The sequence below is a fragment of the Branchiostoma floridae genome, chromosome 2 (genome assembly GCF_000003815.2).
Source record: "Branchiostoma floridae strain S238N-H82 chromosome 2, Bfl_VNyyK, whole genome shotgun sequence".
NCBI lineage: Eukaryota > Metazoa > Chordata > Leptocardii > Amphioxiformes > Branchiostomatidae > Branchiostoma > Branchiostoma floridae.
Window position 1 is genome coordinate 32,644,899 of NC_049980.1, and position 11,681 is coordinate 32,656,579.

The following is an 11,681-nucleotide window of genomic DNA, read 5'->3' on the forward strand; positions in this document are numbered from 1 at the left end:
AAACGGGGTGGACTTACTCTGGGAGTAACTCACGCTCTGAAACAAGTGAGTCCACCTTTAGGCTACATTCATCCTTTTTAAGGTTCAAAGTTTACGTGGGTTGAACTTAGAAAGACAGAATGTGCCCCACCCACCTGTACTGTCTGCCTAGTGACCTTGAGCCTCTGGTTGGCCAGCCCAAGGTCAGACTGCAGCTGTTCATTAGCCTCTGTCTGCTGGGACAGCGCCTTGGCTGTCTTCTCCTTCACAGCCTTCACGGTCGCAACCTGGTTCCAGAGGAGCAGAAAAAACGTGGATATAGTAATGACGTAGAACTCTATTGACACAGCTAAAATAAACTTCTATAAGTCATGAGTTCTTTGGTCTATTACTATAGATGAGGAAGGCTCGATGTTGTCATTGTCATTTCGGTTGAGTTGCCCGGACTAAGACCACCCCAGGGCTGTCTTCAAGACGCGTCCCTCCATCCCAGGATGGAAATTTGCTTGCTGGGGTGGAGAAACATTTCACTCAGTCCATCATAAAAACACCAAACTCCATAGTGCAAAATCAATGAAAATGTATTTTCCTAGGCTCAAAATGACAGATTTAACATAGCATATTAACAATATGAGCTCCCAAACAATGAGTAGGACAGAAAAAAAAAGCTGGAGAGAGCACTGGTCCACCCTCTCTTTCCAGGTATTAGGTGTTCCACTCTCTGATAGTCCGAGGGAAGAACGAGAGCCTGTAGTAGTTGTTTCTGCACGCAAAGTGCATCATTTTTCACCTGGATGATCTAAGCATGGAGAAGTACGGTACCTGTTGCTGCAGGCTGGCGACCCTCTGTTTCAGGCCCCTCCCCACGGGACTGGGCGCGTGCCTCCTCCCGCCCAGCTTCCTCCCCGGCCGGTGCTTCGTGCGCGCGGCCGTCAGCTGTTCTGCGGTCAGCTCGCTCTGCTCTGTCAGGGTGCTGGTCAGGCTGGTGTCCGCAGCCGTCAGGTCGTCGCTGGCCTTGCTGGACTCCGCATCTGAGCCCTTCGCTTCTTCCTCCTTGGAAAGTTACAAAATAAATGCACAACAGGGCTGGCAGTTGTAGAAAAATGTCTGTATCCATATTGATTTTAATGATTTTATTGACGATGCATGAGACAAGTCATTACATGGGTCTGCCTAGGCAGCTTTGGGCTGGTAGTGGAAGACCCTACAAAAATGCAGACGAACATACAAAGAATTCATCATAAGATACATTACAATATAATACTGTACAAATAATCAATAACTATAAAATTTGTCATGTATCTACAGATATTAGAGAAATATATCTATAGCATACCTAAAAGATGGGAGTATGACTGTCAGTTTGATACCATAAAAAAGATGTCACTTGAAAAGTCTAGAAGTAAATCTGAGTTTCTATCAGGTTGTGCCATGGGGATTGAATTGTATTTGAGTATAGCCACTCACAGTTTTCCTCCCGGCCCCACTGCGGGCAGCAGACACGATGAGCTGCCCCAGACTCTCCCCCGTCATCTCTCCTCCTGTCAGCTCATCTGTGGACTCATTCGCACTGAGAGGGAAAGGAAAGTTGCTCTCCAATCATTATAGAAAAATACTTAGTGTTCACTTTACATCCTAGCTAACGAGAAGGCCGTGGCCTGGCTGCAGTACTGGCACGGAGCAATATGATGATGACTTTACATCCAACATTGGAATTTTAACACTATAGGGACTTCAGTTCACTTCAGTACAGTCATCCTTCAGGTGACACTATAAAGTCCCTCCAGATGACTCTGTCGCGCGTGACAGACAGGAGGTCTCCGTCCTAGGGACTTACCCCTCCATCAAACTAGACGAACTCCGTCAACCTTGTTCACAGAATGAATTACCCTTCTATCTCCAGCAGTGACATCAGGAACACGCTACTTTTGCAGAAGGTCATAAGCAACAGAAAGTCTAGACATATGACTAAGGTACATTTAAGGGTTATGTTCATGCACGTTATGTTCGGCCTCACCTCACCTAACCAGGAATAGGACATCTGGGCACCTTGCTCCTCCCAGGAGTAAGCAGAGCCGAGTGAGTGAGTTGTATTGTATTGTTTGGGCCGACTACTCTCTATCCTCAGCCAGGGGCCGAATTGTGAGTAGCGTGAGTAGCTTAAGTTACAATAGGTGGGGCTAAGTCACAAGGGTCTGAAATGGCAGCCTGTATACAGCGCCTTATGACCTCAATACGACAGTAATTGTAATTGCCCCAGTTGCGGTTTTGAGCCTATGTTTTATGTTACCAGAAATTAAGAAGTGAAGAAAATGATTGAAGACAAAAAAAAATAATTTACCTTGTTGTACTCATTTCCTCCCATTCGTCCCCTTCAAACCCGTCAAACAGCTCACTCATCTGCTCAATGGACTTGTTCAGGAACTTTTGGTGCTGTGGGGGTTGCAATTAGACAAAAAATGTATGTTACAGCACCAAAAATCATTAATTGTTCAACTTTTTTTCCACAAGTACGTTTACTTACGGTTTAGTACATTAGTTCAGAGACATTAAACTATTTGATATAGTCAATGTGCTCAGACGTAACATGGCCCTAAGGCCACATCAAGTACAGGTTACATGAGTTCCATGGACAGGGACAGATTCTCTTCTTATTAGGAACATCATGATTGAGATCTACCTAACTGGGTCTACTATGCACCACACCAACAATGTAGATGTCGTTGCTGCAGTACACCACACTGCAGCTAGGTGTCACTGCTGCAGTGTAAAGAATGAGTTTTGGGGCTTACAACAGGTCCAAGAAGTTTTCACAGATGATTAGGTCCAGGCTCAGGTCTGGACCCGGTCCTCTAGACCTGGACCGTACCTGTACCTGAACTTTCTGTAACGGTACCCACCCCTAGATGAAACTAATCACAACTGATCAGGCAAACCTTTTTGACAAATGATTTTGCAGAAGTCTTACCATACCAGCCGAGTCTGTTGTAGCGCAAGATGTCATGGAGGCTGTGTAAACCTAGCCTACACCTAAGCTGTTCAGATGTCACTCTTTCTGCCAGTCTTCTGGAGCATATCCACCTGGTCATGGCATTGTCGCACCTAACTAGCCTTCTCAAGTCTTCTGCAGACATTGCCCAAGTTTCTGAGGCACACAACATAACCCTAAATGAAACTATTCAGACACGAATGAACAGGCAAACCTTTTTGACAGACGACTTTGCGGAAGTCTTGGCAGAGTTTATCGCCAGCCGGACTCTCATCTTCTGCTGTGCCTGTTTGTTCTTCTGACTCTCGGACTGCATCTGAGACTTAAGACGTTTGGCTTCCGCCTTCAGACTGCTGGACTCCGACTTGAGGCCGCTGATCTCGGATTTCAGGTCTGTGATCTCCGCCTGGAGCTCTGCGTTCTCCTCGGTCAGGGCAGAGTTTTCAGACTGGAGGTTTTCTGTCTCTTCTCGGTGGTCCGAGAGTTCCTTTCTCAGCTGGTTGACTTCATTTCTTAGTGTTCTGTGAAGTGGTAAGAAGCAATAAGTTCAAATTTTGCAGAAATTAAAGCTTTTATCTGTTTATTTCTTTGAACCTATGATTGTTCACAAGAAGCTCAAATTGGCCCACAGGGTAGAGGTATTAGGGTCTGACAAAATATATAACAGAGATATAGTTAACATTTCTTTTATCAAATTTACAATATTAACTTCCTCCCTACTACCTAACCCCATAGCCATTATGGCTAATACAACAGACCTAGACAATGATCTTATAAGCAGTTACGCTGACTTTGATCATAGATCGTAACACTACTTTACTATATATAACTGATAGCGTTAGAATATAACACAAAGACCTCATAACATAGAATATCATCACAATCTCCAGCTTCTTATTAAGCTGGCCTATGTATGCAGGAACAGACAGATAAAAGGTAATAAAGCTGATCGTGTAAGTCCACTTGGAGGATGAGGTAATTTCCTGTGACTAATATTTAACTGAAATGCAAGTGAAACACAGCAATTACTCTCGATTAAAAGAATATAACCTGTTCCTACCTTTTCTCCTTCACCAAACTCTCCTTGTCTTCAGTCAGCTTCCTGTTGTCTTCCTCCAGCGCTGAAGTCAGCTCTTTATTCTCCTTCTCCAGATTCTTCAACCTCTTTTCTAGGGTCTTATTCTAAATTGATAAAGAAAAATTATGACTTACAGCAGAGGCTCAGGAAGGTACTGGTACAATCTGAAACTTTCCACACAGAGAGCAACATTTGGATCTCATTGTCTTAACTTAAAGGTATTTAGGTTGGCTAAATTGGCATTTTGATCTTCCATTATTTTCTCATTAATGAATTAAGAAAGAATAGGGCCGTAACGAGTATTGATAGATGGGCATGAAATAATTTTAAATCAGATATTTTGGGGCCGTGTGGATGACATCATCAGGTTTTATTGCCGCTAATATAATTTTTTTTATGAGACAATACAGCAAATTGGTACATACCACTGCAATGAAGCTAATATTATGATAGTTTTTTTTTCATGTGCATAATGACGAAAGCTACAAACTCACATTTGAGCAAATTGATGTCTTCTAATGATCTGTAGTTATTAGAACACAGTTTTTTAATTAGATGAAAACAATCAGGGTTGATGTCATAAGTCATTGCCGAGTGAGTCAACCCCGAGTGGGAGGGTGAAGCTAAGTAAGGCCCAATCTATACACAGTTTTTACCGATATCTGTGGAGATGTCGGGGGGAATCTGGAACGTTAGCTGCCGGACACCCGTGGCGCTTGCAGTCATAAACAGCTATATAGCCTAATGAGCCTGCGTTATATGCTAATGAACCCTCCTGAAGTCGGGACACATCTACACACGCGCGGAAGCTGTCGGGGACACCTGCTAAGCTATCCGGGACCCCTGCTAAGCTATCGGGCGAATGGTCCGGACCTTTCTGGAGAAATTTTCCCGATATCTTTATGGCGATATTGCAGTTCCATCCAGACACTGAAAAAAAAAGCTGTCGGCGAGAGGTTGTCGGCTTGCAGATTTCGGGAAAAACTGTGTCTAGATCGTGCCTAAGTAAGCTGGACCTTTCTGAGCGCCTCCTGCAGCTCGTCAGCCACAGACTTCTTCCTGGGCGTGCTGGTGGCATGGCCTCCGGACCGGCTCGCCAGGTCCCGCTCCGCCAACTGGAACATCAGCTCTGCAGAAATAACCAGCAAGTTTTCCATTAAAATCATTATAAATCTTGAAATATTTCCAATGGTTTTATTATTGTCCTTGTGAATCTTTTGTGCTTTTGTGCATTCTCCTGAGTGTGATCTTAAAACACTGTAATAACTAAGTTTCCAATTCTGCTGTGGAATTAAATCCTGCAAATATACATGATTCATATCTGTGTACGTTATGTCACCCATTGTGGAATAGGTAGTCAGCATCACAAATTTAAACTTGTTTTCTTCTGAACTTAAGAGTAGAAAGAACTTAACTTGTAAATAAGTTGCCGATTTGATGAAGCTATTCACAGAGAATGCTGCATTTTTTCCTGAACGCTTTCAAACTTACAAAGCCTACATGTATCTCCCCCCTATAGCCATGGGGTAGTGAGGACTGTATTCTTTACAGTGCAGCAGCAACACCTAGCTGCTGTGCAAAGTAGTGCAGCAGGGATACCTAACTACTGTGTAAAGTAGAGCCAGGCAATACTGCCCCCAGGAAAGTGGCACATGGTCGACGAAATGTCAGCAAGGAATAAACTATTTAGTTGTCAAATTTTCAATGACCACCTTTGCCTCCTTCGGGACCAACACTGATGACCAATCACTTCAGAACGGAAACTTGCAAGAGTTATATAGACAAGTGATCCCTGCAAACCTTTGTGTTGGAAGAAAATTTAGCATTTTACTGTATTAGCTACGGCCGTGTGGCGCGTTGGGTACACCCGATTCCTCGATCTTGGAAGTTAAGCAACGTGCAGTCTGGTCAGTTCTTGGATGGGAGGTCACCCAAGGACGACCGAATGCTGTAGTCCGACCAAGATTTCCACAAACTCATCTTTTGGAAGGGACGTAAAACGGGGTCCTGTGCTCGAAGAGGCCTTGACCACGTTGATTAGCCTCATTACCTAAATGTTGGGTACCTACTGGCTGCAAATACACCCAATATCATTTTTATTATCAAATGAGTTCCCTTTGTCTTACCTTCGCTCTCCTACTGCATGTTGGTGAAAAACTGTCAAATAAAACTTGTATTTTCTTTCAATCCTTTGCCCCTTTGCTTCCATCTTGTGACATAGGATCCAATATCAATACGTGTTCCCCTTGCAATGCTTGTGTTACCTTAATCTCCAAGCAGATCCTATAATGGCATAAGTTAGTACCAAACTGGCCAAGGAGTGCAGTCAGCCAAAAGGTGTTCATTTGCCCTGTAGCGAAACACACTCCTAGGCCGGCTTCACTCCTCTGCTACAATGTAGCTTTTGGTACTATCTTATGCTACGGTAGGATCTGCTTGGAGGCTTCACTCCTCTGCCGGCTTTTGATACTATCTTATGCTACGGTAGGATCTGCTTGGAGGCTTCACTCCTCTGCCGGCTTTTGATACTATCTCATGCTACCGTAGGATCTGCTTGGAGGCTTCACTCCTCTGCCGGCTTTTGATACTATCTCATGCTACCGTAGGATCTGCTTGGAGGCTTCACTCCTCTGGCAGCTTTTGATACTATCTCATGGTACCGTAGGATCTGCTTGGACGCTTCACTCCTCTGGCAGCTTTTGATACTATCTCATGCTACTGTAGGATCTGCTTGGAGGCTTCACTCCTCTGCCGGCTTTTGATACTATCTCATGGTACCGTAGGATCTGCTTGGACGCTTCACTCCTCTGCCGGCTTTTGATACTATCTCATGCTACTGTAGGATCTGCTTGGAGGCTTCACTCCTCTGGCAGCTTTTGATACTATCTCATGCTACTGTAGGATCTGCTTGGAGGCTTCACTCCTCTGCCGGCTTTTGATACTATCTCATGCTACTGTAGGATCTGCTTGGAGGCTTCACTCCTCTGGCAGCTTTTGATACTATCTCATGCTACAGTAGGATCTGCTTGGAGATTAGTCTCACCTTCCCTCTCCTGTTGCAGCATGTTGGTGAGGTCGTTGACACTGGCCTCCTGTTGGGACACCTGCACCTTCAACAGGTCCACCTCCTCCTGAAGATTCATTCTGCACAAACAGCAACAAAATATTATCGTAAATTTGTTTCCGAAGGAAACTGCGTTCTTTTTCTTTTTTTCTGTCATCAGCCAACCAAAACTCCACCTCCTCCTGCAGGTTAACAAACAGCCACAAAATATGTTATATTTACATGATATATTCATTGTTTTATTCAATGGCTAAAGAGGATAGTGATTTTTTCTCATAAAATGTGTTCAAATGTTGGCAAAAACATTTTATCGCCCCGTGACTCAAGCACAGTCTTTGTAGTGTCAATTCTTGAACTGTACAGCTAATGTGACTTCTTTTTTCCTTTTCACATCGTTATGCAAATTTCCATTCCTTTTTTCTTTTTCACCATGCTTTCGAGTTTTATTAGGATTAATGCTGTACAATTGGTTTGCCTTATTAAGCTAACTTTCGTTAATGTTTGTTAATTGTTGATATATTTACCATTTATCTTTATCGATTACTCTTACGTTGCACGTATGTACAAGGTGTTCCCCACAGGGATCTTTCAAAATTGCCGGCCAGGCGACATGTATCCATGGATAAATCAACACAAACAAACAAACAAACAATATCTGATTGGTGTTCCTATGTGTATGTACAAGGCGTGGGGATCCCCAGGGATCTTTGAAAATTGCCAAACAGGCGACATGTATCGCCATACAAATGAAGATAAACAAACAATGAGTTTTTTTGTTCTCCTGTCGGAAGTACGTCAGCTCGTTCCACACATAAAACAAACAAACAAACAAACAACCCTGAGCTGTCCAGCATGAGTTTTTTGTTCTCCTGTCGGAAGTACGTCAGCTCGTTCCACACATAAAACAAACAAACAAACAAACAACCCTGACCTGTCCAGCATGAGTTTCTTGTTCTCCTGTCGGAAGTACGTCAGCTCGTTCCACACATACAACAAACAAACAAACAAACAAACAAACAACCCTGACCTGTCCAGCATGAGTTTTTTGTTCTCCTGTCGGAAGTACGTCAGCTCGTTCCACACATAAAACAAACAAACAAACAAACATCCCTGACCTGTCCAGCATGAGTTTCTTATTCTCCTGTCGGAAGTATGTCAGCTCGTTCCACACATAAAACAAACAAACAAACAAACAAACAACCCTGACCTGTCCAACATGAGTTTCTTGTTCTCCTGTCGGAAGTACGTCAGCTCGTTCCACACATAAAACAAACAAACAAACAAACAACCCTGACCTGTCCAGCATGAGTTTCTTGTTCTCCTGTCGGAAGTATGTCAGCTCGTTCCACACCGTGTCGCTATCCTCCTGCTGTAGGCTGCGCGGGTCGGAACGACGCGCCTTTGCCCGCTTACCACTCCTGCAGGGGGAAAAATCAAGGCAGGGTTGAACAAGTCCTTTAGCTTGATTGTCCTGGGCAAGTGAAAGTGTCAGTTGGGCAAGTGAATGTCCTTCCCCACTTGCCTGATAGGGCAAGTAAGATTTTTCCATGAGTGAGATTTTGATAAACTGGTTATAATTGTGGATTGGCCAACAGAGAAAATAGAGTCAACAATAAAACAATTACATTGCTGGAAGTGAAAATATTGAACAGTGAAAAGACAAAAGTGAAAAGACAAATGACATTTAAATTTTGGGCAAGTAAAAAGTTGGTACAGGCAAGTAAATTTTCTAAGTACTTGCCCGGTAGGACAAGTGGATTTTAGAAAACTTGTCCAACCCTGCAAGGATCAACATTGTCTTCATTTCCTGATGCCATTCCTAGGTCTACCGCCGTGGCGCGTTGATACACCCAATCCCTTGATCTTAGAAGTTAAGCAACGTGCAGTCCGGTGAGTACTTGGATGGGAGACCACCAAAGAATCTTAAAAATGGTACATGCTTTTTTTCTCTGCTAAGAAGACGAGTATGGAAGCTAAACACACTACACTACCAGTTGACAGTTGACTCTTGATGTGGAAGGGTATTTCAGCTTTAGTAGCATCTTACTTCTCATGTTCCTCGTACGTCTTGACCTGTTCCTTCAGGATCCGGTGGCTGGACTGCAGAGCTCTCAGGCGGTTAAGACGGTTGTCGTGAGCCTTCTTCAGCTCACTTAACTCATTGTCCTGAAATGTCGAGACACCAGTCAATTACTTAATAAATCTACATTAGGTTACCGTATTGTCTTCTGTACCCAACTGTTCAACTGATTTTCCTGAATCACACAATAGGCACCAAAATGACCCGAAGTCAAAGGGATGGGAGTGAAATATCTTGCATTTTTTTTTTCCTCAATGGTCACCACGTAACAAGGCCTGAAGGCCACTCAATGTTACGGATTACATGATTGGAACTGTAACAGCAACTCTTCGCCCTAGGTAATAGAAACATCATGACTGAGACCAGCCCAATTGCTCACTATGAGTGGGGACTAACTGACCCAATAGGCGAAGCAGGGGTTACGATGGCTGCTCGGGAGATTCCCTACCCCTATTTTGGCCGGAATGGTTTGATCCGCTCGGGTGAATGTTCGCACATGTGGCGGGTTCTTTAACGTGCATAGGGTATGGCTCTCCCCATACACGGGACCTCCATTTAACGTCCTATCCGAGGGACTACTCATTTTTCACTTGAGTAAAGTGAGGAAAGTCGTGTAAAGTGCCTTTCCCAAGGGCACAAGACCGGCAACACGGCAGGCGGATTCGAACCGGCGACCTCTCGGTCACGGGCCGAATACACTACCACTGTGCTACGCGGCCCCACATTTGCTGGCAGATGTATTTTACAGTGGGCTAGCTTACTTATAAAGTTTGAATTCATACTGTAAGTTGTAACTCAACAGAGCTCAGATATTCCAGTGGTGAGTGACCCTGCCTTTGGACCAGGGGTTGAAATGCCAGTTGTTGTTGCTCAACCCACATGATTGTATAATATTATACTGGAAAGTGTTACAGTGCTTAGGACGGGACGTTAAGCCATGGTCATTGTGCTTGTGGAGAAGAGCTAGGGGAATTTCCACCAATTAACCAATAAATGCTGTACAGTACATCGCATCTGTCTCCTCTATCACCACCAGTGGAAGACTAGCTCTTCAGCAAGCTAAACTGTTTCTAGTTCACTTAAACTTTCACATTGGCCTTACCTTTAGTTTGAGTTTCTTGAGCAGGTCGGCAGCTTTTTTCTCAGCAGTGTCGAGTCTCCTCTGTTGTTCTATCACTCCCATCTTACGGTTGGGAGACAGCGACCGCGCCCTCGCTGGGACTCTGCCTCCACCACCCTTAAAGAAGCAGGGTTTAAGTTTTCTTAAGTTCATTTGTCCTATCAGGCAAACACATAAAAAATTTAGTTGCCCTAAATAACATTTTACTTGCCCGAAATCTAAAAAAAAATCTTTTTTTTTTTTTTTCATTTCCAGTGATGAAATTCTTTTACTGCTCGCTTTTTGTGTGTCTTGAAGAACAATGCTTGATGCCATGACTGTACAAAGTAAGATGTACATGTATATAAAATCTCACTCATCGATAAATCTTACTTGCTTGATCAGGCAAGTGGGATATAGGACATGCACTTGCCCGATCAGAACTTTCGCTTGCCCAGGACAATTAGACTAGTGGACTTGTCCAATCCTGAAGAAGACAATACCACATTCTTTTCCAGCCTGAGTACCATCCTCCATAGTCACTGCTGGCTCAATCCTGTCTCTTGCTAACGGTTAGCAAGCAAAAGGATTGAGCCAGCGTCAACTCTGGCTAATTCTTCTTCACATTGACACATAATCTTAAGGGGAAAGATAAAAGACAACTTAAGACAAATTCAGCTTAAAATGTTTCCAAACCTTCAGCTAGCAGTACAAAATCAAACAGGTGTATTCCATTCGCTCTCAGATGGCCAATTTGATATGCTAGTAGACATATGATGAGATCATACAACATTTTTCCCCATTCTGACACAAAAGAAAATTGATGATAACATACACAAAACTTTATTTGGGAAAAATCAAGCTTAAATGTTTCAAAGCCTTTTCAATAAATAAATAAAGCCTTTTGCTAATTACATTGAAACTTGTGCAAATGAAGTGGGAGAGACATAATTCTAAAATTGCCCGTTTCCCATTTTTCATTAGAAAGTCTTCAGACGACAAAGACCGAAGCCCAACTTGCTTTGATTCACACAATCTACAATGTAGTTGTCTCTCATTGGTCGTTACCTTCCTTCCCCTCTGAAGTGGTGAGGTGCCAGCGCTGGTGGCAACTCCCTTTTCAAGATTCTTCAGTTGTCTGCATAAAAGTCATCATGCGTCAATGAAAAGTTAGGATAAACCTGTTCTACAACTAAATGTCTTTTGCATATCAATTCACAGCTAGGATATAAAAACGCTCTCCAACAGATCTCCCCAGTGTCACTGACGAAAAATACCGGATGGTGTCTGAAACATCTGACCATTTCCAAAATCATATCCAGTTGTTTGAGTAACTACTTTTTGGCGTAAAAGTCATCATGGTTTATTCTATATCATCATGAAAGCTCATCT

At 43.4% G+C, this 11,681-nt stretch overlaps 1 protein-coding gene across 5 annotated transcripts in view; it reads right to left on the bottom strand.

The window, feature by feature from the left end:
- Positions 1–11,681, bottom strand: part of LOC118409293 (centlein-like) — a 105,509-nt gene that overhangs the window by 23,916 nt on the left and 69,912 nt on the right. For all 5 annotated transcript variants that reach the window (XM_035810200.1, XM_035810199.1, XM_035810197.1 and 2 more), the window contains 12 exons: positions 11,358–11,427; positions 10,293–10,427; positions 9,158–9,276; positions 8,406–8,528; positions 7,090–7,190; positions 5,063–5,175; positions 4,029–4,150; positions 3,183–3,489; positions 2,321–2,412; positions 1,447–1,549; positions 802–1,032; positions 135–266 (listed from right to left, as the gene is read on the bottom strand). In XM_035810200.1, coding sequence (XP_035666093.1) covers positions 135–266; positions 802–1,032; positions 1,447–1,549; positions 2,321–2,412; positions 3,183–3,489; positions 4,029–4,150; positions 5,063–5,175; positions 7,090–7,190; positions 8,406–8,528; positions 9,158–9,276; positions 10,293–10,427; positions 11,358–11,427 — 1,648 coding nt within the window. The remainder of the gene's footprint in view (positions 1–134; positions 267–801; positions 1,033–1,446; positions 1,550–2,320; positions 2,413–3,182; positions 3,490–4,028; positions 4,151–5,062; positions 5,176–7,089; positions 7,191–8,405; positions 8,529–9,157; positions 9,277–10,292; positions 10,428–11,357; positions 11,428–11,681) is intronic.